General features: G+C 52.2%; 1 protein-coding gene across 3 annotated transcripts in view; it reads left to right on the forward strand.

The window, feature by feature from the left end:
- Positions 1-21,615, forward strand: part of HOMER3 (homer scaffold protein 3) — a 32,729-nt gene that overhangs the window by 1,285 nt on the left and 9,829 nt on the right. Inside the window, exons 1-5 of one of the 3 annotated variants that reach the window (XM_077842015.1) lie at positions 11,695-11,812; positions 12,346-12,612; positions 13,629-13,785; positions 14,414-14,545; positions 15,597-15,704. In XM_077842015.1, the coding sequence (XP_077698141.1) occupies positions 12,599-12,612; positions 13,629-13,785; positions 14,414-14,545; positions 15,597-15,704 (411 nt within the window). In that variant the 5' untranslated portion in view covers positions 11,695-11,812; positions 12,346-12,598. Of the gene's footprint in view, positions 1-11,694; positions 11,813-12,345; positions 12,613-13,628; positions 13,786-14,413; positions 14,546-15,596; positions 15,705-21,615 lie in introns of those variants that run through there. The other 2 variants (XM_077842014.1, XM_077842016.1) reach the window with 2 other exon arrangements.

Genomic DNA, 21,615 nt, shown 5'->3' on the forward strand with positions numbered 1-21,615 from the left:
TTTGACATTAGAGGAGAAATAAGTAACATTTTAATGGCTTGTGTTTCTTTTGCTGAGTTTTTGATTTCCCTCTTGGGCAGCCTGGGTAAAAAGATTGAACAGGGTGAAACAGATTCAGGTGGCAGAAGGGACACAGACATGAATTCTGATCTCAGAGTCTCAGTGTGAATCTAGAGTAAATCCATTTAAGTCAGTGGGGTTTACACTGGGCCAACTTAGATCAGAAACTGTCCCCTGCTTTCCTGTACCATCTCTGCAATCCATACTGTGACTCCAAAACCCCCAGCCTTGGAATTGCCAGGAAGGGTGTAGCAGGTGGATAGGTTAGGACTGGCATCTTATTTTCCAGGACCATGGGATGAATCCTTCTTCTTGGAACTGTCAGGGCTACACCCAATGACTGTACAATTTCGTTAGAAGGTTGTCACTTCTCATGCAAAATGTTGGGACTGTGGTCACTGTGACAGTGTTCTTAGATTTCGCTCTAATGATAGTGTCAAGGCAGCAACATTATAGTTAACGTGGAGATGACATTTCCACCCAACCCCCATCTTCAGTCACAGAGAATTTCTGAGCGGAAAGGTCTTTGTGTTGTGCATAGATTACATGGAAAGATTGAATAGCCAGCAGCAGGTTTAGTCCCCTGGATTCCCAAAAGATTAGGAAAGTGTTACCTTTGAAATGATTTTCCACCAGTTGGTTTTAGTTGATTTATATTTTAAGCAAGGAGTCGGTCCTTACCCCCCATTGACGCTTGTCAGGTTTCCCTGTAACCCTTGTTCCAGTAATATCCATGGTGTAGCTTTCATGGATAATTCATTCCTGAACTCTACCATATCCCTGGTGTACTGTAGGTTTTAAAGCATTGCCTTTTTACCTTTAAATAGCTAGTTGTAAATGTCACTTGGGTCACAAGGGAAGTGAATTCAGTTACCTCCTAGCTGAGCCCATACTGGGCATTTGTCCACATTTCAAACTAGCACAGGACAGGCTAAGACAAGGCCTAACGCTGGCTGCTGGTCATGCTTCAGGAGCACTGGCAGAGCTGTTTAGGAGCAATACTGGGAAAAGAGCAGGTTAGAACTAAGGTATATTGACAGAGCTGTTCAGGCTTCCCTGTGTGTGACCCCTGCTGTGCAGTGAAGACAGCACAGATGGGTGTTCACAGACGATAGGGACTGGAGATGCATTAGCAATACTATATGGGAAGCCCAGGACTAGTCCAGTTGGGGGGCTGCAGGTCAGGGCTGAGGTGTATCAGCTGAGCTGTGTGGGGATGGCGTGTCAGCAGCACCTATGCCTGGTACTAGCTGCTGTGATGAGACTCGTTTCTGGAATACGTGAAGAATTACTTAGCTACGCTTAGGACCCATACCAGTGGAGGGAGTGGATTGCTGTGCATATAAGCCCGTTGGTTTGTGTGTGGCAAAGGAGGAGCCAAGAGACCTTAGAAACAGTGGGAGATGGCACAGTTACCACTCTGGGGTGGCTAAGTACACTGGGCACCCAGTAACAGAGGGTCATCACTGCTCAGGACGCTCCCCCGGTGGAGATAGGTTTCTGGTAGAAGAAATGCTTAACAATGTGCTGGGCCTTTGAGTGCCCCTGGTCCCCTTCCCCTGTGCCTGAACTTGCATGCTTGGCATTGTGTTCATCAGGCTAATCCGACTGGAGCATATTCAGCCAGGATTCCTCAGGCTACTTTTATCTACAAACAGGCTGGTAGGGAGCCACTTTTCATTCTTCATACGGAGCTTTCCTGGTTAATTCCACAGAGGGAGAAGCAGCCTGCAGTGATTCCACAGTGGGAGCTTCTTGGGAGGGACAGGCTGCACCGCTCCATTCACCCACAGGGATGTGGGGCTGCAAGTCCTGCCTCTCTGCACCCCATCCAGACACTCAACTCACCCTTGTGTTCCCACAAAGCAGTGGTGTGCAGTATGGAACGGAAGGAAACTGCAGCTAAGAGGGCTTGTGAGCCTGAAGGGAAGAGGCAGTATCTCTAGCGGTTAAAGTCAGGGGCTGAAAGTCAGGACTCCTGGATTGTATTCTCAGATCAGGAAGGACATGTGATCTAGTGGCTAGGGCAGTCAGGCCCTTAGAGGCAGCTACCTGAGCCCTGGGGAGAAGGAGCACCTTGCGTTATCAGTCTTTGTCCTTTTCACTCACCCGCATGGCTAACCCAGGAGTAGCTTTGATGGGCTCTGGAGGGGAGCCACATCCAGCTCTTCCTGTCTAGAAGGATGGGTTGCTCTTGGGAGGAACGGAGTGGGGGAAAGGTGCAGGGGATCCTGTAGGCTCTCCCCTACTCCGCCCCAAGCAATGTCACAATAAAGTCAGCAGGGTTTCAGACTACATTGGGGAGAAAAGTCAAGGCACAGAAAAGGGCACGTTGCAGGAGGGAGAGAAGGAACGGAGGAATCAGTCCACATGCTCCCCCCAGCCTCACCTCACACTGCAGTTCTGAGATCCAGGGCTCAGTCTGTCTGACACACACCAGAATCCCCTCCTCCCCCAGGAAAAAACTTCATATGGAACCAGGGGCGGCTCTACCAATTTTGCCTCCCCAAGCAGTCGCCACCAAATTGCCACCTCCGCAACAGCACCAGAGTTACTGCCGAATTGCTGCCACTCCTGGAAGAGCGGCGGGGCCTCTCACCGAATTGCCGCCACGGGACCCAGACTGCCACCCCATTCTGAATGCCACCTCAAGCACCTGCTTGGAAAGCCGGTGCCTGGAGCCAGCCCTGTATGGAACAGTCCTGCTGTCTGTGGCCCGCAAAGTGCAGAAGGTCAGACTAGATGATCATGATGGTACCCTCTGACTTTAGAGTCTATGAATCTTTCCCCTCACTGAGACCTCTGGTTCTGAGAGCTAACAGAGGGGAGAGCAGTGCTTAATTTGCACCAGCAGGCCTCGCCAGGACTGAGCCGCAGCGTCTCTAGGCCTGGCAGTTCATAGCCCGGCACCTCTGGGCTTGCTGTATCCATTATGAATGTAAAAAAATTGCTTGAGTCCCAACACCTCTTTCATGACAAATTAAGCCCTGGGTGAGGGCCCTGTCCCTGCTGCATCCAGCACAATCTCTTAGCTGACTCAGCATGACAGTGGGCTGAACTCCAGAATGGAGCCAGGTGACGGTCCCTCTCACACTCGCTTTCTCTTCCCTGGCCCCTTCTGCTCCCCTAGGAGTTGCTCCATCCAGGAAACAGAGCCAGGGCTGTGGGAGGGAAAGGACGGTTAGAATATGAAATGAGAATGTGAGTAATCAATGGGAATGGCTTTAAAACGGAATCCCATAGAACAGGGACGACGCCCATCCAAAAGGGGAGGAGACGGGGTGTCTAAACCCCCGCGTCTCATCCACCTTAGATCTGCTCCTGATGTCCACCTGGACGCGCCAGTGAGTGCAGAACATACCGACACCTTCTGCAGGCTGGCGCAAACAAACGTCTGCAAAGGTCTGAGGCCCAACTTGGGAGCCCCGTCTCTCTCTTACCTTACCACAACAGCTGGGAAACCTTTGGTTCTCTCTGAACCTGAGTTTAATCACTCCATGACTTTCTCATCTGGGGGCCTTTGCCTTTGGGCTTGCTCACTTTGGCAGCCAGCAGAGCCCAGGTCTAGCAACCTGCAGGGCACGATGCAAAGACATGTTTCTTGCAGCGACCCTACTCTCTGTGCTGTGAAAATACCCAGCAGCCCAGGTGGAACATACTCTAGAAATCAGCAGCAGGAGTCACAACCCCACAGTCCTTCCCTGGCCCGGGGACTGCTGCACAAGTATGGTTTATCTGGGCAGATAATTCTGCTGATCTGATCCTTTTGGGCCTGCCGCAAAGTGTGTTGTGCTTTGGATGGCTCGAGGCCCATGTGCTGCTCAGGTCTGGGCTGAATGTTACACCATCAGCATCTAACAGAAAGGAGAAGCCACCCTGCCTTGGCAGGTAATTCAACAGCCCAGCAGCGTGGATTCCTCAAACAGGCCTCACCTGGGCAGTGCGGGCAAGCTTCTCGCATGCACCATCCCATCTATTGGCATGCCACAGCAAGAGGGGCAGCTCGTTCTCCTTGGCCCATCCCCCACATCTCTGCTGCTGCTAGCCAATGAGGGGGCCGGTTACTGGGTGCATATGGGGACCTCCCTTTTCAGTGGGAACTGAAATTTCACACCAGCAGTTTCCAACTGCTGCCCTAGTGGTAAAATGACTGATTCTGAATTCCACAGGCTAGCCAGTGCCCCTGGCACTGGAGTGCCACCGAGCAGAAATCTCACTCTGAGACCTACCAGAGCAAATCTTCCTCTTAAAAATCATAGCTAACAATCATATCTGGGGCAGAATCACCCCTCCCCAGGCACATACTTCAGAACTTATAACAGGGGACACTAAGCATCAGCTTCTCTTGAAGGAGCAGCCTTGTTAAGGACCATCACCAGTGCAAAGATTAAAACAAATGTCTGGTCTCCACTCATTCAGTGCAGGGGGCTGGGCGGGTGAACAGGACATGATAAGCAATTCAATGAACCAAGCATGCATGCCACAGGCTGACGGGCAGGATTGCTGGGCTAGGTTTGATGATGGCCAAGAACGAAGGAACCTCTAAGGGGAAAACTTCCTCTGGAGTGTGCAACAGCCCTGAAAAGGACAGGGAGAAAGATGGAAGGGAGTGAAATAGCAAGGAGAAAGCTTGAGCCAAAGGCAGCTTTGTAGTAGACAGGAGAAACCGCTCTCTGCACCCTCCTCTTGTTCCCACCCACCAAAGAAACCCGTTGGATGCAATAGAGGATCTAAAGCAACCAATAAGAACCTGCCTCCCTATCTCCACCCCACCCCATGAGCCTTGGCAGGAGGCTGCATTTTAACACATGCCCTCAGTTAGGAATCCACAGCTGCGGGAGGAGTTGAAGAGAGATCTTGGAAATGTCAGGCAGGAATTTCCCAGATAGCTGCTGTCTGCACTGCAGTGGATTGCACTCCTGAGAGAGCCGAGCAGTGACTGAAGAAACATCCTTTCCCCGCGGGTTCAGGACCCTGCTAGGCAGCCGGGATTGTGTCCAAAAAGAGAGAACAGAGAGGGTGACCAGTGAGAAGCACTGGAGATGCTCCAGCACTGTAAAAACTCAGCTCCAGAGATAAATGCTACTGAACGGGCTTTTGAAATTCTACCTCTTTATCTGATCTGGTTTATTCCTGACTATGGGAAAACACTTCTTTTGTAGGATTTTGCACCATCATCGTCTTGGGAAGAGGGGCTAGCAAATGTTGTTAGTGCTTAGAAGGGGAGTAAATTTTAATCCCAGCTCTGCCACTGACTCCTGTGTCCTGGGGCAAGTCCCTGTTCCTCAGTTTCCACACCTGTAAGACAGCTGTGCAGCTCTAATAAAGAGGATTAATGAGTGACCACTGTGAGCTGCTCTGATTAAAGGCATCCATAGCCTTTGGTTCCTTGCTGCATGCTGGAAGTGGGGCTAGGCGTGTGTGTATGTGTGAATGCTTACTCAAACAATCCCTTGGGACGGGGAAGATGAATGATGGGATCTGAATCAGGAAAGGGCTCAAGAGCTGAGCTCCCCGCTGGCAGTGCCAGGCTTCTCGCTTACAGCATGAATGTTGCCTTGTTGTAGCCTGCCAGGCCTGCATCTGTGATGCGTGTGTTTTGTATAGATCCGTACCAGTGGGTGTATTACAGGCACATTCATGCTGACTTTCCTGGGGCAGGCTCAGGAGGGTCATATGTCTGATGTTTCTCTGTGGGTGTGCACAGGGGGCGGGGTAGAGGGAGGAGGAAAGGAAATGGGGGGCCCCTGGAGATAGGGATTTGAGTATGCATACACTGCTTAAACCACATGGGGTCTGACTGGGATTTGATTTGATCCCTCTGCTCATCAGGTTCATCCTATCGATTTCCAGTGCTGTCTCCTAAGGAGGAGCAGCTGCAGCCTCCTTTGTGGGGCCCTCACTTGGAGATGGGTTCTCTCCTTCTCCAGCCTGTGGGGGTGTTTCAGTTGCATTCTCTGAATGGACTGGGTCAGGGCTATTTAAAAAGATACCCGTTCCGAATGGGCCTGTAGGAGAAGCTGCCAAAGGAGACAGGGGTGCGTAGTCCTGGATGGACTAGACACCCAGCTCTCACCCATGGCTTAGTCATGCCAGTCTATTAGAGGATAGAGGGGTGGGCATTGGCTTTTAACCCTCTCCAGGTTTTGCCTTCTTCAGTAAATGCAGCACTGGTGAAAGTGCTGGATTGGGAGTCCTAGAAATGTGCTGGAAATGGCCTAACCTGAAGATTACTTTAGATAAGCTATTACCAGCAGGACAGTGGGGTGGGAGGAGGTATTGTTTCATATTCTCTGTGTATATATAAAGTCTGCTGCAGTTTCCACGGTATGCATCTGATGAAGTGAGCTGTAGCTCACGAAAGCTCATGCTCAAATAAATTGGTTAGTCTCTAAGGTGCCACAAGTACTCCTTTTCTTTTTTCTAGAAATCTATGTTGTCTCCTTGTCCCTGGGATGGCAGACATCTGGGCATGCCTCCCTAACTATACCCTGTGTCCTGACATGGAAGGGCTCACCTCTAGGGGCTGGAGGGAATTCAGTCTCTTGGGCCCATTCAGTTCTTAGTTCCTCTGTTGAGACCACCAGCAAAGGTGACACACCAATGATTAGCTACGCTGGCGTTTGTGATGTGGGCCCCAATCTGTCAGGAAATGAACTCGGACACTGAGGTGATGGCAGGCATATAAGAACCTAGCTAGAAATGAGGCCAGCAGACAGTTACACATAAACTGCCTTTTGGTGGGACAACCAAGCTAGGCTGAGGTTCAAATCAGTGACTGACTCTGGGAATGGGCCACAGGGGATGGATCACTTGATGACTACCTGTTCTGTTCATTCCCTCTGGGGCACCTGGCACTGGCCACTGTCGGAAGACAGGACACTGGACTAAATGGACCTTTGGTCTGACCCAGTAGGGCCAGTCTTATGTTCTTCTGACTCAGGTGAATGGGTCCATATCTCCTTGCCAAATTGCCAGTCTTCTCCAAATACCTGATAGTCAATCTCAGCGAGTGGAGTTTTCCTCCTGGAGGCCTCTCCCTCCAAATAAGATCTCATTGCAAGAGGCGAAAACAACACAGCCTTAAGACAGCACTGTGATGCTGTAATTCTTGTATCATGTGCCTTGATTCCATGGTGATGGGCACACTAGAAATCACTAGGTTAACTAGACCGGGGTAGGTAACCTATGGCATGCGTGCTGAAGGCAGCACTCGGGTTGATTTTCAGGGGCACTCACACTGCCCGGTCCTGGCCACTGGTCTGGGGGGCTCTGTATTTTAATCTAATTTTAAATGAAGCTTCTTAAATGTTTTAAAAACCTTATTTACTTTACATACAACAATAGTTTAGTTATATATTATAGACTTATAGAAAGAGACCTTCTAAAAACATTAAAATGTATTACTGGCACGCAAAACCTTAAATTAGAGTTAATAAATGAAGACTCGGCACACCACTTCTGAAAGGTTGCTGACCCCTGAACCACCTCTTTGTTCCCTTTGAAACTGCCGAGTTCTGCCCAGGAGGGTGGCTGGTTGGATTCCCTGCTGCCAGGATGGTAGAACACATTCATCAGACAGCAAGTCATCTTAATCTAATGGTGGGACATTTAATAAGTAAGCTCTACCCTTCCCCCTCAGGCTGGGACCAAAACCAGCGCAAAGGGGCCTGGATCCTTTCCAGTTGCCATCATCAGGCACTCACTGATCGTGTCTCAGTCTGAGCCAGATCTTTGTCTTTTCACTTTGCTTCTCTCTTCTTAACGATCAGCAAGGGGTCAGCCCTGTGGGGGGATGCTTGTGACTTTATTTACACATGCCCTTTTCTGCAGGCACACTGAAAGGAACTGTTAGCATTTACTGATGGGGTGGGGGGGGAGAAAACCTGGATTTGTGTTGGAAATGGCCCACCTTGATTATCATAGACATTGTAAGGAGAGTGGTCACTTTAGATAAGCTATTACCAGCAGGAGAGTGGGGTGGGAGGAGGTATTGTTTCATGCTTTATGTGTATATAATAAGATCTTCTAAACTTTCCACAGTATGCATCCGATGAAGTGAGCTGTAGCTCACGAAAGCTTATGCTCAAATTAATTGGTTAGTCTCTAAGGTGCCACAAGTCCTCCTTTTCTTTTTACTGATGTGTGTGACATCCAGGTATATCCATGTAAAATGGGGGTGGGGGACCAGGCAACCTGACCATTCCAATCCAAGGCGCTTTTGAGGCTATTTTAAAATGGTTTGTGGTGCGTGTGGAAAGGAGAGTCCGATGGCATTGGCCAGAGGAAAGCAGAGTGCAGACAGGTGCTGGGCAGTCATGCCCCACAGCCCTAAACTGCAGCCCCCGCCCTACAGCTATTCCAGTTCTGGGTTCTCAGGCATAGCCCTGCCAGTGCCTCTCATTCCTGACCCACAGACCCCACTTTGCTAATCCTGTCTGGGCTTCTCCTGAGCAGATATTGTCAGCTGTGCTGAATTGTGCCAGGCCGTGTGGTGGTACTTAGTTGCAGAAAAAATTACAGGAAGGGTTAGGTGGAGACCATGTAAGTCACTGTTGCGTGGCCTGTGGAGGGTTTGCCCTCAGGTCCTGGGTGGTCACTGGCTGTTTCACCAAGTCCTCCCCAAAGCTGGTGTCTCTCATTGGCATGTTTTCGGTTCCTATTCCTCTTTTGTCTTCTCTCCCTTTCAGTTTCCAGTAGAGCCTGTTTCCTTCCTCTCTTTCTTTCTGTCATTTGTTTCTCCCTGCTTCGTTCTGTCGCTCAGATCCTGGGAAGGCTTTTGTTTCTCAGCTCTTGCTGTGATCTTGTCAAACAAAAAAGCAAAACCCGAGAGGCAGGTCTTATCCACCAGCCGGACTCCTCCACAATGAATTTCTGTACCCTCTTATTTGCTGGGGTGAAGAGAAGGCCCCCTCCCCCAACAACTCCAGCACCAGGAGAGGGGCCTGCGGCCCAGGAAGTGCTGCTGATGAGAGAGACGTAATAACCAAGTGTAGTATCTGTTCAAAGCATTTCTGTAATTCTCCTACAGTGAGCATGAAGCTCTCCATAGCCTTGGGGCTCTGCACTATATGGGAGCATGAACTATAGAGAACTAGAAGAGCTGGAGGCAACTGGGTGAGCTTTGAAATCAAAGTCCAAGCAGCTGCTTCCCAGAGCACTGTTCATATGCCAGAGAAGCATCATGACTCATTCATAGCTTGGGTACTTAGGGGTAGGAAGCGGCATCCTGGCCCATTAAACTGGCTCCCCCATTCCAGGAAGCAGGCTCCTATTAACAGGGGTGGAGGAAAGTTTGAGTGCTGGAGAGGGGGAAGATTCCAAATATTACCACTGTCGTGCAGTGTGCAAGTTAGTTTTGTTTTCTAGTGGGAGAAGGATGGTGAGGTGTCCCTGATATCCCAGCATGCAATGCATGCAACCCTTTCCCCTTCATTAGCACTTTCCAGCTGATGGCCTGAAGGTGCATGAGTGACTGGAGCCTCCCTAGGAGATAGGACAGTGTTTTTAACTCCATTTTGTAGATGGGGAAACTGAGGCACACAAAGGGTAGGGACTGGACCCACGGCCACACAGTCAGAAATAGAACTGAGGAGCCCTGGCATACATAACTGCTTTAACCGCCACATCCCAAATGGACATGCAAGTGTAAGGCTGCTGTTCCCAGCTTCAATGAGAGGAGCAGGGTGGTAAGACAGCTTCCTGGATTCTGTATGTTTGGCTTCCTCAGCCCCTCGGAAGCTGCCTTGATGCAGGAATTGCCTCCCTTGCAGCAGGTAAATATGCATCGAGGTGCAGCCCCTGCTATGCTGCAGGAGCAGCCAATTTGTCACCTGTTCAAATGGGGAACATCGGAGGTGATTGGTATCTGTCTGGTTTGGGGAGTCGGTGAGGCTTGGACCTGTGTTGCCTGGAGGGACAGACAACTTTCCTTGTTAGTACGAAGTCTGGTAGCTCCAACCTTCAGGAAAGACCTTAGGGCATCAGCTGGCACATGAGTGGAGCTCAGACAACAGCCATGAGCAGGAAGTTCCAGACTGTCCCTCCACAGCATGGCACCCGGGCAGCACCTATTCCAGTGCAGAGTATCAGGAGTGGAGCAGTGTACTGGGTGAGGAGGCTGCCTGGGGTAGCTGTGCAAAGAAAAGGTGTGAAATGGCCAGCACACTGGAACTGGTCCATTCTGTTATTTACATGGCGTTCCCCTGCCGTTTTCTTCCCCTTTCCTTGGGATCTGCAGGGGGCAAAGTAGTGCTGCCCTGTGCGGTTATTGTCTCACAATTACACCATCAGCAGCCAGTCTGACTGTCCCTTGAGTCTTGCCCATCTTGGAGCAATCAATACAAAGATTTTGGTGGTTTTCAGTCATTAAAAGCCAGCAGTAATTGACCCCTCCCCCTCCGCCCCCCCGGGGCAGCCTCAGTAGCAAGCCCGAGGACTGAACACCCCAGGGAAATGGGCTCCCCTTTGACCTGTAGAGGGGTCCCCCCAGGGTGGTGATTCACGGGCTGGCTCCTTTGCTGTCTGTGCCAAGTGCTGCAGATGATAACCCGGCAGGTGACATGGGGTGGTTTGCTCTTGCTTCTAATTGACAAAAATTAGCAACAATAAACATCTCCCATGCATCCGATGAAGTGAGCTGTAGCTCACGAAAGCTTATGCTCAAATAAATTGGTTAGTCTCTAAGGTGCCACAAGTCCTCCTGTTCTTTTTGCGAATACAGACTAACACGGCTGTTACTCTGAAATCTCCCATGTTCCATCCCATCTGAAAAGCTGCAGAAAGCGATGACACAGGTTCCTCACAGCCCTGGGGCCTGCTGACTTGAGCTCTGCCCTGAAGAGGGCCATGATGTCAGTTGCACCCTAGGTGGCGGGGGAGGCGAATGTAGCCAGTTCTAGTTCACCGCCACCCAGCTACTGCAGCGTTCTCTCTCTGGGGAAGCAATCACTGTGCAGGGACAGCTGGTGTGCATCTGAGCCTGATCTAAAGCCCACTGAAGTCAGTGGGAGAGTTTCCATTTGGATCGCAGCCTCACTGACCGGACCGGCTCTAGGCACCAGTAAAGCAAGCACGTTCTTCGGGCAGCACAATTCCAGGGGCGGTATTCCGGCCACCCTTTTTTTGTTTCTTTGGGCAGTTGCATTCTCGGAGCTTGGGGCAGCAAACACCTAGAGCTGGCCCTGCTCACTGAGGGTGTGAGGAGGGGAAGGGTACCTCGTGTCAGTCAGTACCATTAAAAGTGACCAAACACCATTTCAGAGCCGGTGAAATTACGGACACACTTGTGGAACCAATCCAAACTTTTCACTCCAGTTTGTCCCAGGCATTTATTGCTAGAGGATGTGAAACCACAATAAACAGGGAAGAGTCTCTGGAGCCAGAGCACTTTGCTACATAAAAATAGCATAGTGCTAAAGCCAGGGCAGCCCCTGTGCTCCTGCTTCCGGCACAGGGGTGGTTATTCTGAGTTATGTGGCGTCCCCTGTGAGCCGGACCGCATGTCTGGTGACGAGAAATCATTACAAATTACAGACTTGGAGAGACTGGGACCAAGTGAGCCTCCTAAATGCTGCCCGACTATGGGTGCTCTGTGCTGTGTGTGACAAATAATGGCTGACTTTTCCATTGCCAGGAAATGAATCACTGAGGAGACCAAACCAAGATCTAGGAAGCTGCTGGAAGACTGATGCATACTAACTTCACTATCTAATAGTCTGTCCAGCCGTTACTAACCAATGTCAACAACTAGGTAACAAACTGCCTTTATCTCTGTCTGCCCCTTGCCCTGGGGTCTGGGATCAATGGATAGGAGTGTTAGTTTCCCACCCGCTGGAAATTGTGCCTCAAAGAGGTAAGGTAGGACTTAGGCTCGCCACCCCCACACATGAGCTGTGTATAAGATGCAGCATGTGTTAAGAGGAGACCAGGGACTTGGAGGCTCATTAGGAAAATACATCCGGGGCGGGCTGGGCGAACTGACCAGAGGGAAATCCCAAAGCTCCCTTTAGAAGGAGCAGGCTGGGATCCCAGGGTCAGCATCATGTGCGGCTGTGCATGTGATCTGAGTCCAGGGTTGGGCAATGAGAAAAGAGCCGCAACTGGGGAGTACAGCGTACAGCCTCTCAAGCCTCGGCGACAGTAGTGGGCTTGGCCCTTTCTGGATGGAAGGGTAGGTTGGCTCACTGCAACAGGGAGGCCTCGAGTGAGGGCAGGAAAGTAATTTTCTGGGTTACAGGGGTCATATCTGGGCCGCACCAGCTGTTTTCATGCCTTGGAGTCTAGGATGTATCAGCTCGAATTCAAGTTCACCCGCTCAGCTCCTGTCTGCAATGGCCAGTGCCTGAGGTTTTAAAGGAATTCCAAAAAAGACCTCGAGCCCTAATGCACCTGGCCTATTGTGTCACAGAGACAAGTGCCTTCCTGCCGTGCTCAAGTCATGTCCTGAAGCCTGAGAGCTGGGTTTAGCTTGTATATTACTGGTCATAAAATCCAGCCCCGGCTTGTGGCTCACCAGCCTTCTGCAGCAGCTGATTCCATGCTCTGGCTGTGGTAAAGTGTTTCCTTTCATTCATTCTTACGTGACCTGCCTTTAATCCCATGATGTGACCTTTGCTGCAGGGTGCGCGTCCCGCGCATAAGCCTTGGGAGGAAGAGACATGCTGAAGGGGAGACATTTTCTGTGCTCAAATCCCCAACCCAGTCTCCACCCCACACTCTGTTCAGGAGCACCAAGTCCCAGACCCAACAGGAAGGAGAGTTGGTGCAGCAGCAGGGACTCACCACGAACTAGCTGCTATGGTGCTAGGTGTACTACATTCAAATCAGGCTCCAAATAATGTGCCCCCCCCCCCCCCCAGCTTAGCGTAACTCCCCCCGCAGATTACACTGCAGGGGCCCCAGCATGCGAGAGCCTGGGGTCCTATGCCTGCATATGTGACACACTGACGCTGAGGCCTGCCCTGTGTTATTGCGGACGTGACATCTGATCTTGTGACTAGCTGGAGAGTGGGGAGAGGCCAGGGGTGGCAGGGCAGAGCCCTAGTAAACTTAGCTGGGGTGGGCTCTGCAGTGTACGTGCTGCTGGCTGCCATGGCTGACGGAAGGGGTGGAGGAGGTGGCAAAAAGGGCTACAGGGCCTTTAGTTTTCTTCTCACTGGCATCAGCTAAGAGCATCAGGGAATGTCTCTGTCTCAGGCCCTCTTCCTCTGGAGAAGTACAAAGAATCCCAAAGAGGGAGAAGCCTGGAGTGGGAGCCCGTAGGAATAAAGGGTGACCGGGGTGAGTGGGGGATGCTAGAGCCTTTCCAAGCCTGGGGGTGAAGAGTCGCCTCTCCTTCGGCTGAGCCACACTTGGCTGGAGGGTGCTCATTCATGGTGTGCTCCCCAGAGGTGCTGGCTCAGCGGGAGCTGGGGGTGCTCAGCACCTCGTGTCCCTGGAGAGGAGAGAACTAGCAGAAATGCTGTGTGCTTTGCAGAGTGCGATGCAGATGCCAGGAAGCCGGCTCGCTTCCCAGACTGCGCTCAGCACCCCCGGCTGCCTTAACAGTTCTGTTCGTTCTGTTCCAGGGAGCAGCCGATCTTCAGCACTCGGGCCCACGTTTTTCAGATCGACCCGGCCACGAAGCGGAACTGGATCCCTGCCAGCAAACACGCCCTGACTGTCTCTTACTTCTACGATGCCACGCGCAATGTGTACCGGATCATCAGCGTGGGCGGCACCAAGGTGAGGGCCCCACGCAGCTTGTCAGCAAGCATCTCTCGGGCTGTGATCGCTGAGTGCTTCCTGCTTCCCTCAGACACCATGCTGGGCAGCCCTCAGAATGGAGTGCTCCAGCATCTCCACAACTGGGCATGGAAAGTGTTACAGCCAGTTTCTTCACGCTGATGTAGTTAATATCCAAGGTGAATTTAGTGCTGGTGGAAAGACAGCGCTGAGACTGATAGCCCTATGCACAGAGCATGCCCAGCACAGGGACTCACTTCCTCCCACCGGTGAGCCTGGCCTTGTGGCTGGGGGGACCCCTCTTGGCCTCTGAGGGCTGCTCTGGTCCTTCTGACCCTTTTGGCCTCTCTGATGATGCCAGTTGTGGGGCAGGTTTTGTGGCATGCCCTAGACACAGGATCCATTCATGTCACATGGCCTGTCCGACTGGAAAGACTTTTGCTCACTGGTGACTTGGGCTGGTGTCCTAGAGGTAAAAGGCTCCTGTATAGCACCATGATGGGTGAATGATAAATGTGAGGGAATTCCCAGAGCCATCCCGCGCTGTAGAGCTTTGGAGAATACAGTCCATCTTGCAGAGTACAGCAATTCCACTTTGACTGAGAGTCCCCATTCCTTCCCCCCACAGGCCATCATCAACAGCACCATCACCCCCAACATGACCTTCACAAAAACCTCCCAGAAGTTTGGACAATGGGCGGACAGCCGAGCCAACACAGTATACGGGCTGGGCTTTGCCTCGGAGCAGCACCTCTCCCAGGTAACGTTGCAGGGCCTGATGGCAGGCTGACCCACCCAAGCAATGGGTGGGAGCTGGGGGGAATCGCTACATAATCTAATCCACTAGGAATGCCAAAGGAAGTATCCAATCAGGTGTCCATGCTCTGAGGAGGAAGGGTCTGGGAACAGAATCAGGTACAGTCTGATCTGGTGGGGTGTGGAGCCGGGAAGCCCTAAAATGTTCTGAGAGACAGAATGAATGTCAGAGTCACATTTTCACATGTGCCGGAAGTGACATTTTAAAAAGTGACATAGGCTGCTAGAACCCAGATCCTCACAGGTATTTAAGCTCCTAACTTTCACTGATTTCAGTACCCTTGAGGACCTGCCTGAGTGTGTAAGAGTCTGTCTACACTGCAGTCAGAGGGGCAACTGCAGCACGTGTAGACACACCTGAGCTAGCTTTGATCTGTCTAGCTCAAGTGACAATAGTAGTGACTCCTGTATAGCCCTTCTCAGGCCCCGGTCTGTATTCATGCAACTTGGCCATAGAGGCTGGAACTAGGGGTGTGGTGGGTGCTGCATCATCCCCTGGCTTGAAGTGGTTCCCATCATATACAGGGTTTACAGTTTGGGTCCATGGCTCTCAGCACCCCCACTATACACATTGTTTCAGCACCCCTGAGCTTGGCCATTCCGCTGGGCGCTGGCAGGATCAAAGCACACTCAGAAATGTCTACAGATTGCACTTAGCCACTTCTGACAACTTTACTGAACACATATGTACGGCATGGGCACCCTCACAGCAAGGACTCAACTCCACACACCCCAGCCCAGCAGGCACTGAGCTCAGTGGAAAAGCCAATGTGGACTCTGGGTCCTGGTCTGGGATGGGGTGGGGCCGTTCTCTGGACATTACCGCTAGGTTGGGGAGGAAGCAAAAAACATGCCAGATCCCTGGAAAGAGGCAGAGAGAGGGAGAAATAGCGACAGGAAGAGGGAAGTAAACCCTAACGAAAGTTCTCGCTTTTCGGACGTTTCTGTAAGACAGTAGAGTGACCCTCTCCCCATCTTCCCCCTGCCCCTCCTAGTTTGCAGAGAAGTTCCAGGAGGTGAAAGAAGCAGCCCGTTTGGCAAGGGAAAAATCGCAGGATAAAACAGAGCTGACCAATCCTGCCCTGAACATTACGTCTCACCAGGTAACTTTGGCAGCTGGGGTGGGGCTGCTAGGGAAAATGGTCACCACCCCATTGTCCTCTGGCAACAGGGGCAGAGCCCATCACTTTCCACAGAGCGCTAGCCACCATCAGGAAGGGCCCTGAATGCAAATCCCCATGGGAGGCATCGGGCACTGAGCCAACCGGCCTTCGCAGTTCCAATCCCTGTCACTTACATCTACAAAAGCATCTAGAAAAGGACTCCTGCGTCTGCAGAGAATGGCCCGTGCAGGGCTCCCCTGGGTGCATTTCATTAAGGTAGTGCTGATGGAGTGGAGTAGTCGATCTAATCGCCTTTTATGATGAGATTACTGGTTCTGTGGATGAAGGGAAAGCAGTGGATGTATTGTTTCTTGACTTTAGCAAAGCTTTTGACACGGTCTCCCACAGTATTCTTGTCAGCAAGTTAAGGAAGTATGGGCTGGATGAATGCACTATAAGGTGGGTAGAAAGCTGGCTAGATTGTCGGGCTCAACAGGTAGTGATCAATGGCTCCATGTCTAGTTGGCAGCCGGTATCAAGTGGAGTGCCCCAAGGGTCAGTCCTGGGGCCGGTTTTGTTCAATATCTTCATAAATGATCTGGAGGATGGTGTGGATTGCACTCTCAGCAAATTTGCGGATGATACTAAACTGGGAGGAGTGGTAGATACGCTGGAGGGGAGGGATAGGATACAGAAGGACCTAGACAAATTGGAGGATTGGGCCAAAAGAAATCTGATGAGGTTCAATAAGGATAAGTGCAGGGTCCTGCACTTAGGATGGAAGAATCCAATGCACCGCTACAGACTAGGGACCGAATGGCTAGGCAGCAGTTCTGCGGAAAAGGACCTAGGGGTGACAGTGGACGAGAAGCTGGATATGAGTCAGCAGTGTGCCCTTGTTGCCAAGAAGGCCAATGGCATTTTGGGATGTATAAGTAGGGGCATAGCGAGCAGATCGAGGGACGTGATCGTTCCCCTCTATTCGACATTGGTGAGGCCTCATCTGGAGGACTGTGTCCAGTTTTGGGCCCCACACTACAAGAAGGATGTGGATAAATTGGAGAGAGTCCAGCGAAGGGCAACAAAAATGATTAGGGGTCTAGAACACATGACTTATGAGGAGAGGCTGAGGGAGCTGGGATTGTTTAGTCTGCAGAAGAGAAGAATGAGGGGGGATTTGATAGCTGCTTTCAACTACCTGAAAGGGGGTTCCAAAGAGGATGGCTCTAGACTGTTCTCAATGGTAGCAGATGACAGAACGAGGAGTAATGGTCTCAAGTTGCAGTGGGGAGGTTTAGATTGGATATTAGGAAAAACTTTTTCACTAAGAGGGTGGTGAAACACTGGAATGCGTTACCTAGGGAGCTGGTAGAATCTCCTTCCTTAGAGGTTTTTAAGGTCAGGCTTGACAAAGCCCTGGCTGGGATGATTTAACTGGGAATTGGTCCTGCTTCGAGCAGGGGGTTGGACTAGATGACCTTCAGGGGTCCCTTCCAACCCTGATATTCTATGATTCTATGATAGCCAGCCCTCCACTTTTCTCTCCCCTGGAGACCAAGCCGCATCCCAGGTCTCCCTGGCACCATGTTGAAAGCTTGACCTGTCTCCCTAAACCAGCCTCCAGTGCCTGCTGGACGGAGGAGAGAAGTCGGGCCGTGGTGCATTCTACCCCTCTTCTAGCCACGGCAGCTCTTCAGGAGCTGTGCACCCTGAAGGTGCATCCCAGAGGTGGCTGTGCATTTCCCTGATCTCCTGGCAACAGGAGGGGAGCTGGGGGATGAGGACACTGCGTTCTCTGGGCTGAGCACAGATGGAGCAGCAGCAGAGGAGGAGGAGGCAGTGCGAACAGCACCTTGGCCTGCAGGAAAAGGAGGAGGAGGAGGAAGCTCTGCGGAGACTGGAAATGCCATACATGATGGAGGAAAGGGAGAACTCTCTCCAACGAGGCTCCCATTCTCTCTCCCTAAGGGGTGGGAAATGGGGAAGGGAATAGAGAGCAGAGTGGGGGCAGCAGAGCCAGCGCCCACCGAAGCGATGGGTCATCGTGTGAGAGCTCCAGGGGCCAGTCTGGGATCTGTCAGTCATGGGGAGGGCTCTGCTCTGCACACCAGGTAGAATGTGCCTGTGTGTACTGGGGACAGAACACTTCCAGCACCTCGGTGCAGGCTCACAGTGCAGGGCTTAAAGCAGCTGCTGGTTCAGAACAGCTCAGTGTAGCTGCAGCTCAGGAGAGGGTGTCAGCGACTCTCGTTCCCTGCTGCCTATTCAACTCAGCAGCACTAAAACAGGACCAAGGCAACCTGACCACATTGGCTACTGCTCTGAAGGGAGGGTGGGTGCAGGGGGCACTGGGCAGGGGGCATGTGGGATGAGGTATCGGCCCTTTATGCTTCCTTCTCATCTCTCCCCCTCTTCTGTGCGTGGGAGGGAGGAGGCAGAGGCAGTGGGCAGCCTTCCCCGCCAGCCTCGTTCAGAGCACCAGGTCAGGGCCACCATTGTTACAGCACACAACTCGCTGACAGCCTTGTCTGCTGCCTCCGTGTGCTCATACCACGCACAAGGCCATGATACCAGTGTCTGGGTGGGGGAAGTTGTGTCAACTGGCTAGGTGCATTGTGGGCAAGGTCACCTTCCTCTGCACCATCCAAGATTGACTGCTGCTGGAGGAGGACTGGAAGGATGGAGCAGGCAGGTGGGGAGAATTATCTCCCCTGCCGCACCCGCACCCCCCCAGCCACAGAAAGGTGGGCTGCTCCTTCCTCTGCAACGCTTTGCATGTCTAATTCCCAGCTCTGCCTTTGTAGTGCTTTGCTTCATCGCCTGAGATCCGGGCACCCAGCCCTTCCATCCATGGAGCTATACATGGCTCTCCCCGGCTCTGCTCCTTTGGGGAGTGCAGCTGGCTCTTTGGAATTTGAACCCCCACCTCTTGCTGCAGGGCGCACGTCGCCCCCTACATGTCACTCAGCCTCCAGTGCTTAGTAAAACCTGCTCTGGAGACAACACGGGGCCTCATTCCCCTCTCACGCCAGCCTCAACCGGGGCTGCCCCATCTACTTCAGAGATGCTAGATCAATGTAAAGCTGGGGGGAGTGAGGGGAGAATCAGGCTGCCCTCCTACTCTGTCCCGTCTGGCACTGGCAGGCACTCAGCAGGCCTGGGCCTGGGAGCGTGCTGGGCGCTGCAGTCTCTGAGATAGAATGCCCTGTCAGCTGAGCTAATGCTGCTCTGGAAATGGTACATTTCCATGGCAGGCGACTGATACTCCAGCTCCCATGTGAGGGATTAATATCCCACCTCCTGCAGCATCACATGCTCGCCGCCGGGGCGACCACTCGCAGCACAATCTTTGGGTTTGCACCCCTTGTCAGGGCGTAGCCTCACCTGGGGCAGCTGCTGCATTACAGCGAGCCCGGTAAGGCAGGAGAGATCTAGGGAGAGAGCCGTCTACACACACAGCCCATAACCCTACTGCCTGTCTGTATACACACACCCGCCCCATCGCTAGGCCGTATGCACACACTTGCATTGCCCCTCCCATGCCCCCCCAACCTGCAGGCATCTGCACACACACCCTTTCCATACTTCTCACTGTGTGCCTGAACACACATGCACCATCCCATACACCTTGCTGCTTGCCTGTACAGACACATGCTCCCTGGCCACTGCCAGCCAGGACACACACGCTGTCCTGCACACCCCTCCACTGGCCTGCACATACACACCCTTCCATACAGTCCATCGTTGGCCTGTACACACGCACCCTGTCCTGCATGCTGCTGCCAGCCTGTACAAACACCCTCAGATGCCCTCTTGCTGCCTGCTGTTTTTGGGTCTTCACACGTAAATAACTGATTGATCCGGCCTCCCTGGTTCCCTGTGTTTCCCGGCAGCTCCAGCGTCCTTAAGCTTCAGACTTTCAGAGCTGTGGATCTCAGTTTGCAGCAGCCCTCCTGTTAGGGGCCATTTACCCGTCCATCATGTCCTGCTTCCACAGACCCAAGGTGTCTCGAGTTGGGCGTCCCACAGTGCGAGGCCCCTAAAAGCAGGGGGCAGTTTTGAAAATGTCCCTAGGTGCTGAGCACCCTCAGCTCCCATTCACTCTATTGGAAACCAGACTCTTCCCCTTCCCCTGCCTCAGTTTCCCCATCTGTAAAATGGGGGTGATAGATAAGTGGGCAGGCAGGCAGGGGTGTGTGTTTATAAAGCACTTTGGGATCGTGACATTCCTAGTCACCCTTCTTGGTCAGCGCCTTTCTCTTCAGGCCTCTCCACACACAGGGCCCTGTCTTGCTCATTTACAGGCATCAGCAGATTCCTAGGTCAGGTGGTTGTCCTTACCCTGGAAAGTCACTGAGATCAGGTGTCTGGGTGTTTGTGGGCTGCCTATAAACCCTGGAGGACTCCACTGGTCCCAGGACTGGAAGGAGAAGTCTCAGCCAATCCCAGACTGGGTGGGCTTTGATGTCTAGCACTCAAGCTGTCTTTTTATAGATCAGTTTGTAATTTCTGTGCCTACTTTCTTCCCTGCTGTCAGCAGACGTGCAAGGAGCTGGGGGCTCTCAGGTGGCTGCGGGGTATAGAATCTGCTTGTGCCGCCTGCATATACATTCCTGCTCTGTGGTGTCCATTCTCCCCAGATAACAATCTGGAAGGATCTTTTGATAAATCCTATTGATATTCTGTCCTGATGCAAGCAGGGAGCGACAGTGCCATGGAGCAGGGAGTGCACTCTGGGGCAGGGACTGCATCTCCCTTGCGTTCGGAAAGCGTCTAACGCCTGGCGGGTACTACTACAGTATAAGTGGCTCCTGCCTTCTCCATCTCTGGCCGTCAGGGGCTCCCTTCTTGTCCAAGCTCACCGCTCACCTGCTAACCCAAGGAGCAGAAACTAGTCTGGGCAGCTGAACTCAGGCGTCCTACCCAGCAGGCCAGTCACTAGCCATGGGCCCCTGCAGGATCCACAATCTCCATCTCCCTGACAGGTTTATAGGTTACTATGTCTTGGAGCCACCCGGGGAACAAGGCAGATGGCAGAGGGGTGGGGCAGCAGGGCCTGAACCCCTGAAGCCACAAGTTTGGGGCCAAAGAATTTACCACCTTAAAAAAAATGCACATAAAGAGCGAGGAACGGCTGGTGAACTCATCATGGAGCAGCTGGGCTCTGAGTCCACCAGCTCAGAGATTTTTGTGCTAGGACTCCTGCCAGAGGCACAAGGCGTCACTGCGGGCTGGGGCAATGAATACAGGAGCCACTAACCAGTGTGGAGAGGGGCTTATTAATATGAAAACAAACTTGTGCCTCTGTCATCCATCCATCTATTCATCCATCCCCCCCTCCATCCATCTATCCATCCCTCTATCCCTCCATCTGTCTATCGCTCCCTCCATCCATCTGTCTATCCCTCCCTCTCACCCTCTATCTATCCATCCATCCCTCTATTCCTCCATCTATCGTTCCCTCCATCTATCGCTCTATCTATCCATCCCTCTATCTATCCATCCCTCTATCCTTCCAACCATTTATCTATCTCTCCCTCTATCTATCCATCCCTCCATCCATCTGTCCATTTCTCCCTTGGACCTAGTTTGTGTGTCTGTCTGGCCAAATATTTTGCCCATCCTTTGGTGCCTTGGGCATCAGTGCTGGTGTCAATCAAACAAAGAGACCAGGTGGGAAGGAAGCACACACCCCTCTCCAGTCCTATTCCAGCCCCTTCAGCATCCGTCTCTGGAGATTCCCACACCTTAACCTCCACAGTCTAAAGCCCGGCAGCCTTTGGCAGCCTTCCTGGAGCTGAGATGGGGATCTCTCCGTTCAGCGTCTGTTGATGTCATGTCTAGGCAGGCCACAGGGGTTGCTGCTTGTGATATGAGATGCTCCATCCCCCCCCCTCCCCCCAGGAGCTGA

Source organism: Eretmochelys imbricata, chromosome 25 (assembly GCF_965152235.1).
Source record: "Eretmochelys imbricata isolate rEreImb1 chromosome 25, rEreImb1.hap1, whole genome shotgun sequence".
NCBI classification, from domain to species: domain Eukaryota; kingdom Metazoa; phylum Chordata; order Testudines; family Cheloniidae; genus Eretmochelys; species Eretmochelys imbricata.